General features: G+C 61.1%; 1 protein-coding gene across 17 annotated transcripts in view; it reads right to left on the bottom strand.

The window, feature by feature from the left end:
* Positions 1 to 4,557: 4,557 nt before the first annotated feature.
* The window catches only part of BRSK2 (BR serine/threonine kinase 2), a 49,962-nt gene continuing 31,967 nt past the window's right edge, over positions 4,558 to 22,552 (bottom strand). For 3 of the 17 annotated variants that reach the window (XM_080688689.1, XM_080688697.1, XM_080688694.1), the window contains 16 exons: positions 22,124 to 22,157; positions 21,932 to 22,000; positions 21,633 to 21,779; positions 20,252 to 20,283; positions 19,795 to 19,959; positions 19,558 to 19,655; positions 19,323 to 19,473; positions 17,794 to 17,859; positions 16,067 to 16,127; positions 15,146 to 15,353; positions 14,321 to 14,369; positions 10,919 to 11,042; positions 9,301 to 9,481; positions 9,143 to 9,232; positions 7,124 to 7,171; positions 4,558 to 5,831 (listed from right to left, as the gene is read on the bottom strand). In XM_080688689.1, coding sequence (XP_080544815.1) covers positions 5,608 to 5,831; positions 7,124 to 7,171; positions 9,143 to 9,232; positions 9,301 to 9,481; positions 10,919 to 11,042; positions 14,321 to 14,369; positions 15,146 to 15,353; positions 16,067 to 16,127; positions 17,794 to 17,859; positions 19,323 to 19,473; positions 19,558 to 19,655; positions 19,795 to 19,959; positions 20,252 to 20,283; positions 21,633 to 21,779; positions 21,932 to 22,000; positions 22,124 to 22,157 — 1,747 coding nt within the window. In that variant the 3' untranslated portion in view covers positions 4,558 to 5,607. Of the gene's footprint in view, positions 5,832 to 7,123; positions 7,172 to 8,877; positions 8,973 to 9,142; positions 9,233 to 9,300; positions 9,482 to 10,918; positions 11,043 to 14,320; positions 14,370 to 15,145; positions 15,354 to 16,066; positions 16,128 to 17,793; positions 17,860 to 19,322; positions 19,474 to 19,557; positions 19,656 to 19,794; positions 19,960 to 20,251; positions 20,284 to 21,632; positions 21,780 to 21,931; positions 22,001 to 22,123; positions 22,158 to 22,552 lie in introns of all 17 variants that reach the window. The other 14 variants (XR_013961664.1, XR_013961665.1, XR_013961666.1 and 11 more) reach the window with 14 other exon arrangements.

A 22,552-nucleotide genomic window follows, 5' to 3' on the forward strand; every position in this document is an offset into this window, starting at 1 on the left:
CTCCTTTGTAGGTAACAAATTGCTTTTCTCTTGTTGCCATTAAGTTTCTCTCTTTGTCTTTAATTTTTGGCATTTTAATTATGATGTGTCTGGGCTTTGGTCTGTTTGGGTTCTTCTTGCTTGGGACTCTCTGTGCCTCCTGAAGTTGTGTGACTTTTTCCTTCACCAGGTTAGGGAAGTTTTCTGCCATTATTTCTTCAAACACATTCTCTATCCCTTGCTCACTTTCTTCCCCTTCTGGCACACCTATTATGCAAAGATTGTTACATTTCATGTTGTCCCACAGCTTCCTTAAACTGTTCTGTTTTTTCATTGTCTTTTTCTTTTTGGTTCTCTGATTGATTTTTTTTCTATCCTGTCTTCTAATTCACTGATCCAATATTCAGCTTTCCCTAATCTGCTGTGTATTCCTTCCAGTGTGATCTTTATTTGTGCTATGTCATTATTTCAGCCTGTTCTTTTTTCATAGTTACTATATCTTTTTTCTTAAGCTGTTGAGTATCTTTACCATCATTATTCTGAACTCTATCCTATCTAATAAAAGGGTAATATACAAATTAACTGTCACTCCATCACAAAGATGGTGGCACCCATAGCCACAAAATGGCGGCACCCAGTCCTCTCAGCCCCGCCAGAGTCCCCCAGTCCCGGGGGGCACAGCCACTGAGAGTGGCCTGGCAGAATGCTTGCTTCATCGCCGCAGTGATGAGGAAAGCATTTCGCGCCCTGCTGTGGATGGGCCTCTCGCCAGGCCAGGGCGCAGATGGGCCTCTGGGCCACGGAGACCTCTGGGCAGCGGACACGGAGTGGCCAGGCCCCTCAGAGAGCTACTGGCGCACAGATTCGTGCGCAGGGCTACTAGTATCAGATAAGTTTCTTATCTTCATTTCATTTATCTATTTTCTGGAGAATTCTCTTGTTCTTTCTTCTTTTTATTTTGTCTCCCCATTTTGGTTGCCTGTTTAGTTTTGTGACTATGTATTAGGTAGGTCTGCCATGCCTCCATATCTCTAGTACAGGACAGTCAAATGCTATTTCTGACTAATTAGATCAGGCAAAGACTCAAATCCTCCAGAGACTCACCTCTGCATACAGACTGATTGGATTCAGTCTGGAGTAGCACTCAGGCAATTGTTCACAGGTATGGTGAGAGGTTTTCCAATAGGGTGGGGCAGTTGCTTCTGCCTGGAGGCTAGTTGTTATTCTCAGTCTCTTAATGGGTCTGAGAAATGCCACATGGTGGGGCAAAGGGTTTTCCCGTAGTGTGGGTCAACTGTCTTCCCCTCCACCACCACCCAGGCAAAAACCACCTGGACAACAAAATTCTGCCTGAGAAAGATGACCTCTGTAGTGTGAAGAAGGACTCAACACAGAAAACCAGGCTGTCTGTCTTCTGAGCTCTAACCCTAGAGCCCCCAACCCTGGCTTCTGCTCACACAGCTCCAGTCCACTCTGCCCTCCCTCTGCTGGAGCCCAAGGTGAGTGCCTGCACATGAAATTTTGTGTGTTGGCCCTTTAAGAGAGTGCCTGCATTTCTAGGTGTCTCTCCCTGGAAGATAGCAATCCTGCTGCTTTTCACAGCCAGATGTTTTGTGGGCACCTTTCTCAGTAATGGTACTCTCTTCTTGGGGGCCCAATTGGGGATTAGACCCCAGAGTTCTCAGTGGCAACCTCCCACAGCTGAGATATCTCTCCGGAACTTCAGCTGCTGTCTGTGGTGCCCAGCTAGCCCTTTCGTGCCTCTGCCCTTCCTACCAGTATCTATGTGGTCTCCGCTTTCTGTCCTTGGTTATCAGGGTTCTCTTCAGCTAGTCTTCAGTTGATTATTTACGGTTTTGTGTTTTGTTTTGTTTTTTTTTTTTGTATTTTATTTGTAATTCTAGTTTGGTCCTGGGAGCGTGTCTGTGTAGCTTGTAATTAATCCGCCAACCATTTTTAATTTCTTCAATTGGGTTTTCTTTTCAGACACCCAGAATTCAGTACTAGGGTGCTATTCTCATAATATCCACCAGAAGGCCCTATTGCCACATCTCCCTACAAGGGCAAGAGCTCCCTGTCAATTGGGCTTTGTCTTGGCTGAGCTAGAGACCAGAGGCGCCTCTCCCCCCCACCTCCCCCAGGTTCCAGACATTTCAAGTCATCCTTTCTGCTCTTGGTGTTGGCCCCTGGGGCTCTCAGAAAATCCAAGTGCACTCTTGGGTGCCTAGCCTTCACAGCCTGCCCCCTCCCACGAGGGCCTGCCCTGCCCCCACAGCACCACTGTCCGGAGGGCTGCACAGGGGTTGCTGGTGGCTGCACCCCCTGGTGCTCAAAGCAACCCCAGCCTGGTGACTCAGTCTGAAGGGCGTCAGAATCGTTTCTGCGTGACTTCTGTACTTTGTTCCAGAAGGTCCCATCATGTGTTCTGCTGGACTCATGCATGCTGGCAGCCCTGGGCAAATGCTTCCCGCCCTGCATGAAGGCTCCTGGGCTCTGCTTTGCCCCTTGGGATCCATTGCCGTCAGGAAGCTGCTCCATGGCCAGCAGCCAGCACCCCGAGAGTCGGGTAACCCTGTGCCCTGTGAGAGTGTCATCACCAAATTCCTTCAGCCTGTTTTCTAAGCTGAAGTTAACAAGACGCTCTGCAGTCCAGCCTTTGCAATGAAGCCTGGTGCCCTCTGCGTCTCCAAAGCACCTCTGGGCACCCACCCTCTCAGAGGCAAGCCCAGTTGTCAGTAGGCTCCCCACTGAATCAGAGAAGCAAGGCACCCTTGGACTGTCCCCTGCAGCAGGGGGTGCAGGAGATGAGGGCAGGAATCAAGGGCTGATTCTGCCTCCAGGGCACCTGTGGCAATGTCTGGGAACCGGTTTGATTGCCACCCAGGAGTGGGTGACCAGGGCAGTGCTAACATGGTACAAGGCACAGGATGCCCCCACCACAGAGAGCCACCGTAGATCTGTGCTACACCCAGCCCAGGGGACATGGCTGGTGCTGAGACGTTCCCCAGCTAGCCCCATGGCTGCGCTGTGCCCGACATCCACGTATGGGGCAGTGTGCTTGCCGGGGACCTCCAAGGGTGACTGCTCTCTGCTTGGATGCTGTATCCAGGATGCTTTCCCCATCCTCATGGCTGTGCAGTGGGTCCCCAAGCGCTGCCCTTACGACGGGGCTGGGCCTGCCCTTCCTGGTGCAGCAGCAGTTGGGTGGCTGGCTGAAATGTGATCCAAGTGCCTGCATCCCTGGCTGGCGGGTGCTGAGGGTGTGGCTGGGATTGCCCCCCTTCACTTCCAGGGTTGGGCTACAGAACCCCATCGGCTTCTTCCCAAAAAAGGATTGAAAAGATCCTCCAGGAAGAAGCCCAAGTGCTGGGTGACACCCTGAGGTCTGGGGTGGCAGCAGTGGCCGTGGTCAAGCAGGGGGTGGTGCTCTTGGTCCGCTTTGGGTGAGGCTTCCCTGTGCCCCTGGGCCTCTCCTCCCACCCAGCCCAGCAGCTTACCTAGCTCAGACTGGGGCAGCACCCCCCCCCCGCCCCCCACAGCGTCTGTCCTCTTCAGCTGAGGCAGAGGCCATACCACCCACCCCTGCAGAGCCCTGAGCAGCACACGTGGGGGACACAAGCTGGTGATCCCAGGCCGCCCGTGTCCCCACCCCGCCCACCTTGACTGAGACTGGTGTCAGTGTCTTTACTGAAGGAATTTATTGTTCCGGAACTAAAGTTGCTCACAGTTATTTGACAGGGGTACATGGGGTGGGCTTGTTTGTTTCCGTGACGTCTGCATGTGTCCCAAGTACAAAAGAGGAAGGCTGACGAAGAGATATTGCTTTCGGTGTCCTCTGCCTCTTGAGAAGCCCCCGCTTGTACCTGTGGCTTTGCTGTTATAGGGCGTTTAATAGTTCTTATGTGGAAGCCCAGCCTGTGGTGGGGCCAGTGTATAGAAGCGTTAAAATCTATCCTCGACCGAGGGCGGGCAGGCGGGTGGGCTGCGGGGAAACACCAGAAGCAAAGTGGACCCATCACAGCGAAGGCATGCAATCAGACCTGCCCTCCCGGCTTCCGGCTGCCCGGTGCCCTTGACACCACGGTCGGGGTCTGTGCCACCGAGCTGGCCATACCCACAGGAAGAAACACAAGCATTAGCTGGGGATGGGCAAAGCGAGCGGCTGCACCCGCACAGGAAACACTGCAGAGGACGCCGCTGACTGTTCTTGGTTATGTGGTGTTTTTTTTGTGGTTTTTTTTTTCACTTTTTGTCATTTTAGTAAAAAACTCTGCGGTGCCCCTGCCATCCTGTGAGTGGGTGGGGGCCAGCCCAGGGCCTTCCTCCTACCCTGCTCTCGGACACAGAACCAAGAGGGTCCCCATCCTGGACCTGGTGGAGGGTCCCTGGGCGGTGGCGCCCATGGGACTGGAGTTGCTTCTACCCAGGACGGACAGAGCAGACAGAGTGGCCTGCGCCGTTCTTTAAATATATATGTGTGTGTATAGAAAGAACCAAGAGCAAGAACCGAACACAAAACCTAGCCCTGCCCAGCGGCTCCCCTCCCCCACACCCTTTTCCAAAAACAACCAAGAAAAAAAGTTTATAAAAATATCTTGCAGGAATTCTTTAAAGTTTACAGTAGCTTGCCGGCACTGCACCCACCGGCCTGCCCCCCAGTGCCCCATCGGCTGCGTCCTCAGGGCACCTGGGCCCAGACCCACCCTGCCCGAGACAGACAGACAGACAGACAGACAGACGGCAGGAAGATGCTGCTGCTGCCCCTTCCCTGAACAGAGAAGTAAAGAAACTCAATAAGTTAAAACAGCAAATAAATAATACTGATCTCGGCCAGCCTGCTGCCTCTGGGTCCAGTTCCACCCGAGCCAGGACAGGAACGCAGGCCCAAGAGCACCTGCAGCGACGAGCCGGGAGGACTGGGTGCCAGCTAGCAGCAGCGTGGGTGCCGAGGTGTCGATGGACTGGGGAGGGGGTGCTGCAGAAGGAAGGGGCTGAGGAGAGGCTGCAAGTGCCCTCTGCCCGCCTCTCGGATGCTTTGCCCACCACGGCCCCCGTTCTGGAGGCAGCCTGGGCGACAGGACCTGCCGAGGGCTCTAGTCACTGCAAGTCTGTCGGCAGGCTGGAGGCAGCTTCCCCTCGGAGCCAGGTCCTCCTCCCCATGGCCATGCGGAGCAGAAACCGGGCAGAGTGCCACGCGGGCAGGTGGACGGAGGCAGTGGCGGTGGGCAGGGCCTCGCCGCCGGGCACGCCACAACAGCAGGAGAGGAGAGGCAGGTCCACAGCAGCTGCCTTCAGCGGGCCGGTGTCCGGCGCGGAGCCCAGAGGACGGCCTCGTGGAGGTGACATGTTGACATGTTAACTTTTCGGGATAATTCCTGGTATCAGAGCGGAAACAGTGACGTTGTCAGAGACAGGCAGAGAGAGAAACAGCGAGAGAAAGAGAGAGCAGGCACGGGTGGACCGGCCACAGGCCCTGGCCCCCGGTGCCCCTATCCTTTCCTCCCCCGCTTCACAGCAGTCTAGATGGGTAGGTGGGTGTGGCCCCGGGTCCACTCTGGGCGGGCAGGTGGCTCGGTAGCCTTGGTGGCCACTGTCAGGGCCGTGCTGGGGGGGGGAGGGGCTATGTGTCTAAGGCTGCTCGTGGCGGGCGGCGGGTGGCCCCGTCTTGGCCGTGTCCTTGCCCGTTGGGTACTCGGCATCCCCTCCAGGGCCAGGGCCAGCGGCCGCCGAGTCACCGAGTGGACTGTGGGCACTCCGCTTGGCGGGCGTGCTGGGGGCCTGGGCCGCCTGCCCGTTCTTCTCGTCTGAAAAAAGTTGTTTAATTACGTCAAAGAAGTTACTCAATGGGCTGCCTGGGTACACAGAACAGAAGACAAAAGAAAAGAAAAAAGAAAAAAAAGGGGCGAGAAAGAAGAAGGGAGGGAAGGAGAGAGAAAGAGAACAAACAAACAAATGAACGAAAGGGCCTTGGCGAGAGAAAGAAAAACCCAACGAGATGAGGTCTGAGATGGGCGTAGGGGGAGGGGACAGGTGACAGCAAGCAGGGTGGGCAGGCGGCCGGCCGGCGGGATACCCTCTGTGCCAGGGGCTCACGGGAGGGGTTGAGGCTTTGGGGACATGAGCTGGGACCTCTAGGCCTCTGATCTGTGGGGCGGGAACCCAAGGCAGGTGGAGAGACCCCTCCTCCCTCACCAGGCCTGGCCTTGCAGGTGCAGCGCCTCCCTTGGCCTCAGCCAGACACGGAGCTCAGACACCAGTCTCAGAGTCTCCCCTTGTCAGCCCCGGGCCCTTGCCGGCTGGCCAGCCCACTCTGAACTCAGAGCCACACAGACAGGGCTGCCACATCCCCAGGGAGCAGGACCCTGGGACGGGCATCTGGCTCTTGGCAGGAGGCCACAGGGTCTGCTCTGGGTGGGGAGGCTGGAGCCAGCGTGCCTGCCATACTCCTCCCCTGGCCAGCCCAGGCCACACAACGTGGACACAGCGGACAGACGGATGGAAGGATGGATGGACAGGCATGGAGAGCTTGGGTGTGGAAGGGTGGGGGGCAGGCAGCCAGAGTGGGAATGTCCTGAGGTCAAGAGGAAGGGGTAGGGATGGGATGACCACCCTGACCTGGGGCCTGTGCTCCCTGTCCAGGTGCACTGATGGGGCACCTTTGCTCTAGTTCCTAAACCTGAGCCCTACCAGGTCCCTCCTCTCCCTGCCAGGTACAGTGGGAGGGGAGTGTCGTGTGGCCTGGGTAGCTCACGGGTCCCAGCAGGAGCGGGTCCCTGCACCTTTCCAGTGGACAGAGGGTCTGGGGCGGGCCTGCTCCAGACTGCAGTCCACCGTGATCCCCGGTCAGAGCCTGCACATGTGACCCGCACTGGTCTCGGGGCATGCTCTGAACACTGGGGTCCCTCCCTGGCCCACCCTGATCCTAGGGCCAGGCCTGTGGCTGCTCTTGGGTGAGTGACAGGGTGTTCCTGGCAGAGGCAGGAGGCTGGGCGTGCGGGGGCCTACCCTGAGTCCCGTGTGTGTCTGGGCCCCAAGCTACACACAGACCCCAGGACAGCCCCAGGGGTGGCAGGCGCAGCACCCAGCCGGGAGCGGGTTGCAGGTGGGGTGATAGGCGGGAGGCCCAGGCGATGAGGGTTCTTACCACACTTGGAAAGCCTCCCCGTCATCATCTCCACACAGTTAGTGGTGTCTGGAGCACAGAACGGAGAGAGGGGGATGTGAACACGGCTTCCCACCGGCCCCTCAGGGACAAGCAGAGGCTCAGGGCAGGGAGTGGGGTCTGAGGAGTGGAGCCCAAAGAGGGTAGGTATGGAGTGGGCGGGCTCAGAGTGCAGGTATTAGGTGAGGGCCACCTGGGTAGTATAGGGTCCTGCCGCAACCAGAGCCTCTCCCACTCTCCTGCCCTGGGTCCAGGACACGCTGTGGAGCTGAGAAGCCCACGACCACACGACTATGGCCATGGTCTGCACTGGCCACCCACGTGTCCTCATCCTGCAGGTCTGCAGTACCCTACCCTGACCCTCCCACCTGCTGCTGGGCCTGGGAGTGTTGGTGCTGGCAAAGCCCTTGCTGCAGGTGGGATGTGCCCTTGGGGCCTCCCCTCTGTAGGCCAGGCTGGGGGCCCTGTTGGAGTGGCCACCAGAGGACTCGGTGTGGTGGTTGAAGGTCCCATGATGGCCCTGGGACTGAGCTTGCTGGACAAGAGCATCCAGTGTGGGAGGGAGGCCAGGGGATGGGGTCAGGGAATGGGCTGAGGTACCAGGTTGGGCTCCCCAGGAAGAGAACTTGCTTAAGGAGGGCGAGGGAGATGGGTGGGGGCCCAGAGCTCATTGGTCCAGGCCAGCAAGGCCCCTGCTCTGGAATGGCTGCAGGCACAGATGCCCGCTGGGCATGAGCATGCCAGGCCCTGGTCTTGGCTCCCCTTCCCAGACAAGCTCTGTTTTTCCCAGCCTCAGTTTCCCTGTCAGCACTGCACTGCTCCAGACGGAGACCTTAACGGCTCAGGAGCCAGAGGTACCTGGCCTGCCTGCCCCCTACCCCAACAGCCAGGAGAGTGGGCCCACACCTGGGCTAGGGTCAGGGTGCTGAGGGACATGTTAGGGAGAAGAAGAGGGCAGTGAAAAACAGACGATGGAATGAGGATGGCAGGGTGGGTTGGACGCTGGGCCGGCCTGTCCTTTAGAACTCCACACAGAAGCACAGCAGGTCAGGGAAGGGTCCACTGAGGCCCTAGCTGGCCGCAGGGGGGTCAGAGAGGCAGACAAGGGCTGGACACTCTGCTCCTCAGGTCCCAAATGTCAGAACAGGCCTCACGACAACCCTGCACCTCACCACCATCCAGACACACACTGCACACCCTCACCAACAGACGGCGACTCACGCAGGGCTCACACACCCATACCAGTGCAGCCCACGCCCCGCCAGGCATGACCCTCAGGCCTGGGAGCCCCTTCCCCTGGATGGCTTCTCTAGGCCCAGCTGGGGAGCCCTTGCTTTGATTGGGGCCTGAGGCCCCCTCTCCTGCTCAAGGCCAGACAGTCACAGGCCTTCTCAGGGAGGGCACACGGCAAGCAACCCCACCACATATCCAGGCTCCAGGGCCACAGCCCTCACAGGGCACTGCTGCGGGGGAATCCCGAGGGGCCAGGGCTCCAGGCAGGACCTTGGCCACTGCTTTCCCGGGGCCTGCTCTCGCTGGGGAGTCCCGGGGGCAGCCTGCCCTGTGCCCCGAGACTCAGCCTGGGTTCTGGGCTTGCACAGCTTGTCAAGGGCCGGGAGCTGGCCACTGGCCATGTGAGTGGGCACAGGGTGCCCTTCTCAGGGCCAGCCTGGCTCTTGCCAGAGGATGTGACTGCAGCCCCCTCCTTGCCCCAGCGGTAGGGCGGGACACCTTACCTGCCAGCGTCAGAGGCTACTCTCGTAGCTGGTGGCCACCTTCTGGCCTTTAAGCCCAGCACCCCAGCTTAGTCCTGGCGCTGGCGGGGAGGGTTCTACAGTGGACAAGAGGTGCCTTTCAGTGTGGTGTGCTGGGCCCTACCTCCCTGGGTGTGCAGACTCGGGCTGGCCCACTGTGCTGGGGAGGCCCTGCTCCCTGGGGGGCGGCGGAGGGGCCACGCCCACTCGATGGCCCACAGGGCGGCCGAGCTGAGCGCCGCCTCACCTGACAAGTGCTGGGTGGAGGGCTGGTCGTGTGTGCTCAGTAGCTGTGTCTGAATGGTCTCCACGACCCTCTTGAAGCGGCGGCTCGGGCCTGGGGGAGACAGCGGGTTAAGCCTGGGCGAGGTGGCCGGAGCCCGGGCCCTGGACCCAGCAGCTCACCTGATAGAAGCGTGAATGTGACGGAGTAGATGCCGTTCTCCTTCTGTGCCGCCCCACCCTCGCTGTAGGTGATGTCCACCTGGAACTTGACGGGCTTCTGGAACACTGCCGGGCCTCCTGTCGCCTTGTACTCGGCCCGGAAGCTGGTCTGGGAGATGACGCTGTGGCTGAGACTGGGAATCTGCAGAGTGGCAGTTCGATGTGAGCAGGGACCCAGCCCCCACCCTGAGCTTCTAAAAAGGGACCCACAGGCCAGCCCCTCCAGCCAACCTCTACCCGCGGAAGCCACCACCAGCAGGGCCCTCAGGGTGTGGCCATGAGAGCCAAGAGCAGGACTGACCAAGACCCCGGGGGAGGGCTTTCTAAGAAGCGATGAGTAAACATGCAGGTGGGAGGGGTGACCCTCAGAGCAGCAGTGAGGACAGGGGACCAAGGCTGAAGCCTCTATTGGCACTGAGAACAGCCACCTGAGGCCAAGGCCAGGGCCATCGCTGACAACAGTGCCTGAGGCTCTGCACCCGGTTGACCCCCTCTGCGTATTTGGGTTGTGGGCAACAAAGGAAACTGGTCACAATAAACCCAGCAGGCGGTCTTGCCTTAGGGTCCCCCCGAAGACAGGGTTCTGCCCCCAGGAGTGCCCAGCACCCGAGGTCAGAAGGGCCAGCCATACTGGGAAGCATTAGAGGGCGGTGGCTGAGTCCATGCCCCACGGGGAGGAGGGACTCTTGGTGTTCCAGGAACAGCAGAAGGGGCTTGGGGGTCATGGGGTGAGGTCAGGGGGGACAGAGGCCCAGACATGGGCCCTAAGGAAGAGGGCAAGGTACAGGGGAGTCAAAGGGGCCAGTGTACCTGTGTCCAGTGTGAGGCTGACCCCTGCCTGGTTCTGGGCTCTCCTGGCCCCTGAACCTCTGGGAGGAGTGCCCGCTGTCCTCATAGCCCTAAGGGAACCTGGGCGGCAGCCTGTGACGGGGCGCTGAGGCTGGGCTCAGAGAAACCCCTGGCAATCTCTGCCCACCTGGTGGTGGGGCTTGAGCTGGAGCTGCAGCGGCTAGGACCCTCCCCCCCCCCCCGCCGTGATCCTGGGATTCCCCCCTAAGCTGTGATCCTGGGGGACCCAGCACAAGGCAGGCCCCACACAGGCGGGTGGGACCCCCTGGCGTGAATCTGGAAGAAAACCCTCAGGGCTTTCTGCTCCCTGCACCTGGTGATCCGGCAAAGACAAGGGAACCCATAGAAGGCCCAGCATAGCCCCCTCAGCACTCGGTGGGAGGCAGGGGCTGCAGGAGGCCAGCAGCATGTGGGGCAGGCAAAGGGCACTCAGGAAAACAGACAGGCCTTGGCACATCCCCTGGGTCCGGCGGAGGTCCCTCTGTTGAGGCTTCCTGTGCATCAGCCCTCAGGGTGTATCCCTGTCCCCAGTGCCACCCTCTGTCACAGCCCACCTGGGACCTGTTCACAGCATGGCTTGCTTTGTCAACCCCTCAACCCTCCAGCCACACATGCCCCTGCCTGGCCCACACCTGCTCCTCCAGGGTCCCCTTCCCCTCCCCGCTGGGGCAGGTGGAGACAGTGTCTGTCTGTCCAGTGAATGGACCCTCTGGGGCAGGACAAGGCTCACCGACAGGAAGGCATGAACGATGTCGGCTTTGATGGAGCTCAGGGGCTTGTCCTTGATGACCAGGAAGATCTGTTCCTCCTTCTCGAGGCTGATGAAGTTCCCAAACCAGGATTTCTTGGCCAGCCTGTGGGGTGGAGCGAGGGGCTGCTCACACCTCAGGGACAGGTCTGCCCTGCCCCTGACCCCACCATCCTGACCTCCCGACTGCCTCCTGAGCTCTGATTCCTCCCGCCCTGGACCCTGAGCCCCTTATCACCCTGATATTACCATCCTAACCTCGACCTGCCTCGTCCGTCTCCACTCACACCCTGATCTCTCCACCCATGCCTGACTCCATAACCCTACCGCTAATCCCACAGCCCTGGCCTAACACCCCATCCTCCCTCCTTGTCTGGGCCCAGCAGCACGCACTGGAACCCAACCAGAAGGAGAACCCATCCTGACCCGGCCGGGTCCATCTGGTATGGCACCATGACCCTGGGGTGATTTGCTGTGTGGCAGTCCCACAGCCTCCTTGAGGAAAGTGGGCCCCACCCAGGGAGGGCTGTGAGGGGAGCAGGAGCATGCAGGAGCTGGGGTGGGATTGGGGCAGGCCAGGCACCCTTGCTTGGCTATAAATGGCCGAGACATGGTGCAGAGGAGGGGCAACCTCAGCTTCCCCAGGCCACCCTCTGTGTCTCTGCCCTCAGGGACTGGTGGCCCTCCCTGCTGCCCAGCCCAGGCCACTCCATGGGACTGGGCTGCTGGGCAGGGCGGGGATGCAGCCCACAGAGCCCCAGGCTGGCAGCACCTTCTCACATGAGCCCTTACCCCACTGCGCTCAGGGCCACCCTCCCTCCTTGGTCGTCAATGCTGACCTGGTCACCGTGTCCTGGTCTGGGGCTGCCCCTGGGGTGGAGCTGTCCCTGTGACAGTGCGAGACAGACCCCCACCACCCTGCTTCCTGGATTCACGCCTGTGCGGCCCTCCCTAGGGTGTGGGTGGGCCATTGACCAGCTTCTGACAGAAGAATGTGGGAAAGTGGGAGTCATCTCCGAAACCGGGCCACCAAGTCTGGCTCCCCTCTCACCATTTCGTTGAAGCGGACCAACTGGTGAGAGGCCCCTGGGGACCTGAATCCTGCCCACAGCAGCTCCTGCTCCTGTGCAGCCATGGCCTGTCATCCTTAGAGCCAAGCACCCAGCTGGGCATGGCAGGTCCTGACCACCGAGAGGACAAGCATGCACCGTTTATGGTGCAATGTGTTGGATTCGTTCGTCATGCAGCCATAGATGACTGGCATACCCTGGCCGACTTCTTGCTGCCTCCCTTGCAGCTACAGTGTAGACACACGACCACTCTACCCATCCAGTGATGAGAAGCAGCAGCCAGGCCCAGTGTCTTCCCATGGCATTAGTAGGGCACTCTACACTGGCCTGGCCAACAGTTCCTGGTTGACACCTTCCCTTTTCCTGCCTATTTCCAGAGCCACTCTTCAGCTGCAGTGACAATGACCAACCCACCTGCCAACAGAGTCCCTGTCCTCCCTCGTCAGCCCGGCTCAGAAAACCCAACAGAAGACGTGAAGAGAGAACTTTGAGGACCCCACGCCCTCATTCAGCCACCTCAGCTCCTTGGCCGTCTGCCATGTTGAGTGAGTGTGGGCTGCTGGCCCGAGCTGCACAATGTTGCACCCAGGACTACGCCAGGCCTGGAGCCCACAGCTGGGGCTCATGCCTTCTGCTCCTCAATGAAGGCAGACGAGTTACAGTGAAAACTGGCTTTTTGTACTTTGACACCAGGGGTTTGGCATCTGGCAAAAACAGTCCGGGATCTGAAAGAAGCCTGGCTGAGCTGGGAAGGCTAGTGGAGGGTGTGTGGGGGCAGGCCTGTGACGGTAGCTTGAGGTGTCAACTTGGCCTGTCTGGTCCAACTTTGGGTGTTGCTTCTTAAAAGACATCTCATTAACGTGGTAGTTGGTACCAGCTAGGTCCTGCAGGCCAGCCTGCGACATCACCCAAGCTCGATTTCCTGCTGACCCGTCTCAGGCCCGCTAGCATTCATGTGCATACCCACCCGCACCCTCCTGGTTTCCTCGGGGACCCTGACCGATGCAGGGCTCCTAGAAGCTGCAGGTGGAATGTCCTGGGACCAGGAGCATGTCTTGTGCAGGAGGCGCTGGGGGCTCACTGCACCCCGCTTCCAGGGACATCTGCACCTGCTCATTCCCACCAGGCTCTCATGCAGGGACAGGCCCCATGGGCCTCAATGGAATGGAGGGGCACAGGCCATCGGCTACAGCATGTGACGGTGTGTGACTTTGTAAATTCCCTGAATATCCAGCAGTTACACTGCAGGTATGTTTGGGAAGGCTTTTCAGGGCAGCAGAGACTGGCAACTGAAGAGCCCCCTAACCCAGCAGCCCACATGCACAATGACAACTTCTCTCCCTCATACAGCTGGCCCCACTGCCTTCGCTGCCAGTGCAGCCCCCGCGCCCTGCCCTGTTCACACCACCACCCGGGGACTAGGGAGCCGAGGCCTTAGGGAGGGCGGGCACTTGGGCAAGTCTCTCCAGGACCTTGGCTGGAGACCCTGAGTGTGGGGCATCTCTGTATGCAGACCTTCTGCTGGGTAGGGTGTGGCCGTTTCACCATTGCTCCCACGGCCCCTGCATCTTCCTCTCATGTGACAATGATCTGAGGGTCATTCTGCACCTGGCCTTGGCCAAGGCCACCCCCTACGCGTGTTCCTGCAGGCTGTTACTGGCTATCCCTCCTCCTTGGCCTGCACCGTGACTTCACCTTGAGATCCTCCATCCTTACATCCCAATACGTCTGGCCACCTTCTGGGCTCTGCTCTGCCCAGCACCCCACCCCAGTGGAAACCCCTATAGCAGGCACCACAGACCAGTCCTGAAGGCCTCCCCACGCTCAGCACGTCCAGGGCAGATGCTGTGTCTGAAGTGTGAGCAAGCCGGGCCCCTGTGGCTCCCTCGTGTGGAGGTCAGGGCTCAGCAAGTGTGCAGCAGTCCCTCCGAGGAGTGGCTATGCCATACTGCCTCCAGCCAGCATAGGTCCTTCTCCCAGGTTGTGGCTCAGAGCAGAACTGAACTGTCCCCTAACGGCTCCCCTACCATCCTAGGCCCTGCTCCCCGCCTGGTGTTCAAAGTGCAGGAGGCTCCGAGATGCACATGCTGGAGAGGAGAAGGCTGAGGCAGGAGGTGGAGGAGAGGACCAGCGGCAGCAGGGGCCACAGGGAGAAAGGGAGAAGGACCTGTGGGCTGGGATGCTCAGCCGGAAGCCCTTGTGGATTCTGTGGCCTGTTACGTGGGAGGGTACCCTGCGGCCCCCTTGTGCTCTTGGCATCCCAGCACCAGGCGGGAGGTTGACAGATCCCACCTGCTCAGGCAGGGCCACTTACTCTGGGGAGGACTCCGGGGTCAGGTTGGACATCTCCTCTGGCGTCGGGACTGTGCACACAGGAAGGACAGAGAGAGAAGGTGTGGTGACCACTATGCCCTCCCCACTGGCCCTGCACCGTGGGGGGTCCTAGGGAGCACCCACATACTGTTTACGGGCGCCTTCCTGGTGGGGTTCTTGGGCCATTGGGAGCTGTCCTGACCTCTGGTGCTGAAACCAGACTAGGCCTGCTCTGGCCTTCAGCCAGTTCTGCTGTCCCTCCAGGTGTTGGGTGTGCTGGCTGGGCTCTCCTTGGGTGTGTGCACAGCATCCCCTTGGGGGTGGGGAGGGGACTGCCCCTTGGCACTGGGCCCCACGCCTCACCCCTTGGCTGTGCAGTGGGGCTGGTGAGCCCAGATAGCCAGGCAGTGCCAACTGACCCTCAGCACCCAGCACACAGGGGCAGGCTTACCTCCATTACCCTGTGGGCTTCCTGACCATCATCTCCACACCCATCCAGTGGCCATCTCTCTTCCCTGGGCCTCAGGCAGCCCGTACTGAGGAGGCCACTGGGCTAAGGAGAAGCAAGGGTCCCAGGAGGGCTTCCAAGGCTGTGCCCCCTGGGTGCCAAGGTCTGTACTGTGTGGGCCCGGGCACAGGTTGAGCAGGCGGGTAAATAGTGGAAATCTGTGATGCTGCCTAAGCCTGTGCCAGTCTGCAGACGCGGGCACGATCCAGTGCTTTTGGTAGGGCGACCCCTGCCTGGCTCCACTTGCCTTGCTGGCCAGGATGGGCAGTGCTCCCCAGGCCCTGCCCACCACCTGTGCCCTGCCGTCACTGAGCTCACCCTGCAGTTTCCGGCGGTGGAAGCGAGGTGACCCTAGGAAGCTGTTCTTGATGGAGTTGAGCCTTGTCCTCCAGGGCACCCCTCCGACGCTGGGGCTGGACGGCGGTGTGGGGTTGGGTGTGCCGGCTGGGCTTTCCTTGGGCGTGTGCACCGGCGTCCCCTTGGGGGTAGGGAGGGGACTGCCCCTTGGAGAGGGGTGAGGGGTCACCTGTATGGTGGGGACAGATTTAGTGTTCGGTTCAGTCCCAGTGAGCGGAAGCCGGGTGAGGGCAGGCAGAGGGGCCAGCCCCAGGGGCGGGGCCAGCTGGGGACCAAGGCCGCTGGGGACAGGGTGCCGGGCCTGGGTGCTGGCTGGGAATGGGTTGGACTTGGTGCCTTGCAGAGGCTTGTCGGTCAGCTTGGCCTTGCTTGGCAAGGTCTGGGTCTTGGGGTTGGGCCGCGGGGCGGCCTGTGGAGGGAGGACGTGTCCGGGCCGAGAGGTGCTCTGACAAACTTCAGGTTCCATGGAGGTGGCCAGGGTGCAGGCCACAAAGGGGAGTTCAGGGGGAGGGGGGGGCAGGACAAATTTCCTAACAGGCTACAGGGCAGGCACCGAGGGCAGGGAGTGGAGTGCGGGTCCGCCATGCAGGAGTCAGCCATGCATCCGTGCCCCCACCCACATGCACACAGAACCCCAGGAAGACCCACGGGTGCAGGCATGTGGGGGTGGAGCATTTGCCACGAAAGAAAACAAGTAACACACAAGAAAACACACAAAACAAAACAAAAAACGTGCAGTTAGCAAGAGCAGCCAGAGCCGCAGAACAGCAGCACCACGCGTGGCCCCCAGCAGGTGGGAATGGCGAGGGCCTCTTCCAGGGCCGCCCGGCCCCTCCCGAGCACCTTCGGTTTGGGAGCCTGAGTGGAGGGGGCGTCACTCACCCGGGGGCTGCTGAGTGGGCTGGTGGAGAGGCCTGAGGAAGCGCCGCTGATGGATCGGGACCTGGGGACACAGGTGCAGAGCGGGGCTCAGCTGAGACGGGCCACAGGCGCAGCTTCTCTTCCCACAGGAGGCCTGGGTGCCCAGGACTGTCCTGCTGTCCCCACCCTGCTTGTCCTCATCAGGAGAGATCCTGCAGCCTCTTTGGGACCCCTGTCGGAGCCCCATGGTGCAGCCTTGGAGCCCTCTGCCAGTGTCTGCGGGGGCTCAGGTGGGCAAAGGGATGAGGAAGGCTGCAGATTCCTGGAAACTGAACCCAGCCTGTGCCAGGCCCCTCTCCACACTCCAGCTGCCAGGAATAACCTGACCTCCAAGGCTGTGCTGGCCCAGAGCCACCAGCTGGGCATTAGCCAGCCCCTCGGCACCCACAACCCACCTGCCCGGTCCAGAGCTGCCCACAGCAGGCCAGCCCTTGACCCTCTCCTCACTTGCACGACCAGGGCATGGGCAAGACGAGGCTGGGTGGACACTGATCTTTTCCACCACAGGCCGCACTGGGCCCGCAGGCCTGGCCTGGGCATGGCTGGAGAGAGACGGTAATCCCAGGGTGCCCAGCTGATACAGGCACACAGCTGTGCCCACTTGGGGTAGACATGGCCTGCAGGGACTTACCACACCTGCGGTCCTTAGGGAAAGGAATGGGACTGGGGGCTGATGCAGCCCTAGGAGAGGAAGGCAATGGTGGACTGCCCTGCCACCTGCCCGCCCCGGCCAGCATGGCCTGGAGAGGGGTCTCGCCTGCCACACCTTGGCCTGGCCCCTGGGCCTGGGGGAGGAATGGAGCCCATGCTGGCCAGACCTTGGCTCCTGGTCACTCCACCAGCACCTGTGAGCTGGGGCCCCATGGCCATGACCGTCCTACTCCCCTACTTGACCCAGGTACAGAGCCCAAAACTTTCCGATGCTGAGTCCCATTTGGTGCCCCCCAGCAGCCACAGTGAGGCCCAGTGCCTGGGGCCTCCCACGGAGCTAGTGCAAGCTTGTCGCTTGGCACAAGGAAGCAGAGAGCAGCAAGGGGAGAAAGGGGTGGGAGCTGTCCACACGCCCTCCTGCCCAGCCAGGCAGCTTCTGGAGACTGAGCCATGGGTGCCTAGAAAGGACAAAGCCTGCACCCCAGAAGCAGGGGCGGCGAGATCGTGGGGGGCCACGGGGCAGGCCCAACCACGTCCCCCTCAGGCAGTGGGCCCTGCAGGTGCAGGGCAGGGGGCTCACAAAGGCCAGGTGTGACCAGCACACCTCCTGCCACCAACTTAGGAGGCTGCAATGGGCTCGGGAGGGCTGAGCCGCCTCTGGCTGCCGCTTCCACTCAGGCCCTAGTGGGCAGCATGGTGGCCCCAGGACCCAGGGGACAGCACTGGCCCAGGGGAGGCTAACCAGGACCACCACCAGCCACATCAAGATGGCCAGATGGGGCCTCACACCTGCAACCCCTCAGGGGCCCAGGGCAGGGAGAGCACAGTGGGTCTCCCAGCCCCTCTTGGGCTGGCCGTTGGCCTCGCCCAGTAGCCCACTCCTCCTGGGCCTCAGCCTGGCCTGACCCAGCCTTTCCCCCGGCTTCTGGAAGGTTCCCTTGCCAAAGGGGAGCAGGCCAGAGCCTCAGGCCCAGCCCTGCCACCAGGCCCGAGTCGCCTGGGGGGCTGGGGGCGGGGCGGGTGGGCAGGGTGTATACCTGTCTTCTTTGCTGAATTGGGGGTGGGCTTCAGCGATATCCAGGCTTTTACTGAACATTGCTTTACTACAGCGGGAACAAAGCGAGAAAACAGAGTTACTGCCACAGCGCCGCCAGACGGCCTGGAGGCCAGGCCACACAGCTCCTAGCTGTGCGCAGGGCACACAGACGCCAGGGGACATGAGCAGGAGAGCTCCAGGGGCACAGCACCCGCTGGTGACCTGCAGGGTACTCAGCATTAGCCCCAGCAGGAGGCCCACTGTCACTCAGCACCCTATGGCCAGAAGAGGAGGCAGCCCAGGAGCTGGGTGCTGGGAGGAAGGGCCTTTCAGGTGACCATCAGGCTGGGTCACACCAACCCCACCCTAGCACCCAGCACCCCGTGGCAGCCAGGCCTGGGAAGCAGAGTAGAAGCCACAGCAGGGTGGCCTCCCACGCCCAACCCCTACCCCAGGCCCAGGCAGGTGGGGTGGGTGGGTGTGGGGAGGCTGGTGCAGGGAGGGCCAGGTCAGCACTCAGCCAGCCCACGGGGTTCTAGCCAGAAGCCAAGGGCCGGGCTTGGGGAGCTGGGCTGGGCAGAGGTGTGCCCACAACAAGCAGGGCAGGTGTGGCACTGGGCAGGAGTGTGGCCAGCAGGGAACCTTCCCCCTGCTCCTCCCCTTGCCCCACCCCGGTGCCAGAGTCTGTGGGCGGTGGGCCACAGCTGTCTGGAGACCTGGATAGAGGCTCCAGAGGGCCGGGACCCTAGGCCAGAGGCTGAGCCAGCCTGGTTTCCTGGGGAGGACCAGGACCACTAGGGGGCTGTGGGCCATCAGCCCAGTTTAATCATGATGGTGGCCCGGCTGCCCTGTGGTTCCCCCGTTTGATGGTAAATTTCTTGTGAGGCTTGGCCAGCTTCAGCACCCAACACCCAGCTGACCAGAGATAGCTGGGGCTGTTTGGACCACCCATGGTGCTCCCCAGGGGGTAGGAGCAGACAGCTGAAGCCCCCTTCTGGGCAAGAACATTCGACCTCAGCCTAACAGCGCCAAGTGAGGGTTGGCCAAGGGCCTCACAGCTGTGGCTGTGGGCCTGGACGTCTGCTTCCTCCAGGGGGATTTGTTGGGACAGCCTAGATCTGCTCATCATCCCCCTGAATTCCATTTTCATGCCCCTTGCACAGCCATAGGGGACCCAAACACGGGACCAGCAGTTAAGTGGGGACAAGCCTGCTAGGTTGCTGGCTCTGAACATAGCTGGACCACGATCCAATCTATTCCACCTCAGTTCAGCCCAATCCAACTCAGCCCAACCCAGTCTAGCCCAGCTCAGCCCAGCCCAGCCCAGCCCAGTCCAGGATGGCCTAACAGCCCAGGCCAACAAAGCAAAGCCCTGCCCAGCTCAGCCTGTGCAGCCCAGTGCAGCCGGCCCAGCCCCAGGGCCAGGGGGCAGAGATGAGTTAGGCCCAGCACAGCTCAGGAGGGGTGCCTTCACTGATCAGGCCAGGGCACAAGCAGGTAGGGCACTGGGTCCCCTCAGAAGGCACATACCTCTGGCTGTGCTGGGCCATCTCGATGGCCCGCCGAGCAGGCACCGGAGAGCCGCCGTCTGTCACACTGAGCACCTCCATGGACTTGCGTTCAGGCCGCCGCTTGCCGTGCCGGTTCAGCATTGGGGAGTCCACGCGCTTCCGGGGAGGGTCTGTGTGCAGACTGGGGTCAGGCCAGGCAGCCTGCTGCATCTGGCAGGGCTGGTGTGGGGCCAGGCTTCCCTGGGACCTTGTACCTATTTCGTTCCTGGGGGGCAGGTCCTCATCCTCGTGGCTGGGGTACCTTTCTTTCCGGTCCAGGAGGAGGAAATAGATCATCTTCTCCTGGTTCTCCCTGTTGGGGGGTGGGGTGGGGACCGAGAAGGGTCAGCAAGCACAGTGTCCACTGCCGGACAGTGGTCCTGGAGCCACAGCATTCCCTCCCACAGCCCACCACCCCCGCTGCTGCCTGCAGGACCCCACGTGGGACATACTCCTCGGACAGCAGGTCCTGCAGCAGCTTGTTGCGGTCTCGGAAGCAGCCCAGCGAGTGCATGCTGTCCAGCACATCGGGGTCAATGTCCTCCAGGCTGGGCAGTGAGCGGATCTGCACCTTTCGGGGGATGGGCTGCTCTGGCTCAGGCTCGTTCTTGCCCCCTCTGTGGATGACAGGGCACCACCAGTGGTCACTGACCTCGGCAGGCCTAAGGCTCCTTCCCCCCAGCCCTTCCTGGGGACCCTGAGTCCTGCTGCTCTCTCCCTGTCCCAGCCCCTGCACACCTCCTGCACGCTGCTGTGCCCAGCGCAGGCATGCCGGGAGTCCCTGAGCGCTGGGCTGAGGCTGGGGGCAGGCCTGCGCTGGGCTGGGTCCTCCCCCCCGCCTTCCCTAGCAGGCCCTCCGGCTGCAGCGACAGGCAAAGCAGGCGATGAGTGGGAGGAAAAGCTACTTACATATACCATATGTGTTTCTGAATGTGCTCTAGCTACAAGAGAGAGAAACAGGAAGTTAGTATGGAGGGAGCAGGGAGCCCACGTTAGGAGGCCAGAGGGAGCAGGAGCTGGGAGCACCTGGGGGAGGGGGGGAGGACCACCGTGGAGGAAGATAGCCAGCAGGAAGAGGGGAGGGAGTGGAGGAGGAGGGATGATGGGGAGAGGGTATGGGGAGGGAGGAGGAGGGGGAAGGATGAAGGGAGGGCAGGGTGAGGATGTGGAGGGAAGGTGGGGGGAGGAGAGGGGAGAGGGTGAGGATGGAGGAAAATGGGGAGGGGCTGCGTTCCCAGAGGCTCCAGACTAGCCCCCTGACCCTGCCTCCCCAGTGGGAGAGGAAATGCCAGTCTAGGGAAAGGATGGTGGGGATGGTGGGGGCTGTAGGTATGGGTAGGAGGCAGGGGACCCCTGGTGGCTCAGAGAAGGAGGCCTGAGGGAGGAGAGCAGAAGGCAGCCAGGGGTGGCCCACGTGCGGGGAGGGGCTGGGGTGCAGGTGAGAGCAGGGGGCTCAGAGGCCCGCTCTCCAAGTGCCTCTCCACTAGCCTGGGGACAGCTGGATTGGGGTGGTTGGGAGATGGCTTCTTGGTCACCAGGCCACCCCTGTTCTGGAAAGACCAGTCCAGGGGAGTCCTGCTGCCCTTGCCCTGGGGACCTAACATCCTAGTTGCAGCTAAGCCCTGGCTGCCTACGGGCTTCTTTCAGAAGTGGGACTTCCCTCAGAACATCACCCCCCCCCCATGGTCAGTGTCATGATGAGCTGTGTCCACTGTCAGGGCTGGCCTGGAAGCTGAGGGACAGTGCTAGAGTTGGTGAATGCTGGTCTCCCAGGCACACCTGCCGGACACAGCCAGCAGGAGGCCCCTGTGCACATACCCACATATCCGTGCACACGTTCACACCTGGGCACATGCTCACACATATGACTACTACCTGTGCATCTGTGGACATGCACACATGTGCACATACCTGTTAAATACAGTTATGCAGACACTCATGCAAGGGCACACATCTATGAACGGTTCTCGTGCATGTGCACATACCTGTGTACACGTGTATGTGCACACTGCTGTGCCTGCACTCATGCACTCACACTTATGAAACGTGCAAACAACTGCATGCACTCTCACACATATGCACATTCATACCTGTGCACACACATAGCTGTGCATTCACTCACGCATGTGTATAGCCCGCACATCCAAGGCTCCCTGTACCACACTCGCAGGCACAGGTCTCCCTTCCCAGGGAGGTGGCATGGAGATGGAACCTCTACCCCTGGGGGCCCTTAAGTCTGGACTGGAAGTATAGGCCCGCACCCTCTGACCCTCTCTGCGCCCGCACGCACCGTCAGGCGCCGCGCCGCATCCACTTCAATCATGCCACGCAGCAGGCTCTGGCAGTCCGGCGGGATGAAGTGCGGCATGTGGAACACTCCCCGCTTCACCTTCTCCAGCAGCTGCCGCAGGTTGTCATCGTCGAAGGGCAGCGCCCCCTGCCGGCCGGGGACGGGGTCACCGTGGGGCGGGGGACTGGGCGGGAGGGGCGGCACAGAGGGGCGGCACAGAGATGGAAGGGTGAGGGACCGGCGGGGAGGAGAGGCAGACGGGGGAGGGCGGAGCAGGGTGTGGACGCGGCGGGGCTCACCACCAGCAACGCGAACAGGATCACTCCGCAGCTCCACACGTCCGCCTTGCGCCCGTCGTACTTTTCTCCCTGCGGAGGGCGGTGTGGTTGGCTTCGTGGAAAGAGGGGCCCAGGTGGAGGGTCTGGGGTCCGCGAGGGCGGGGGTGAGGCCCCTTGGACAGGCAGGGACAGGGGCTCGTGGTGACTACTTACCCGGATCACCTCGGGGCAGGCATAGTGGGGGGACCTGAAGGCAAAAGCAGCAGTCAGGGCGCAGGCTGGGGGCTCGCTGTCCGCCCAGCCATGACCTCGAGGCTGCCCCAGGACCACAGCAGGTGGACGCTGAAAGAGAGGTGCCGTTCCCCCAGCACACACCGCCCCAGAAGGAGGCCCCACCAGGAGCCTAAAGGGGCTTTGCTGCCACCCCACCCCCTACTCAGGGGGGAGACCAGCCTAGGAGTGTAGGGGCTCTGCCACATCTAGGCTGCCTAGACGTTCTGGTCCAAGAAGGCAGGCCTCAGAGGAAGGACCGCGTCACGGACCGGGGTCCCAACCCAGCACCACCGCTGCGACTGCACAGAGCAGGAGGCTGGTACACCAGTTTGCTCGCCTCGGGGGGCCAGACCCGCCTGCCTTCCAGGG

This window comes from Plecotus auritus, assembly GCF_963455305.1.
Source record: "Plecotus auritus genome assembly, chromosome: 9".
NCBI lineage: Eukaryota > Metazoa > Chordata > Mammalia > Chiroptera > Vespertilionidae > Plecotus > Plecotus auritus.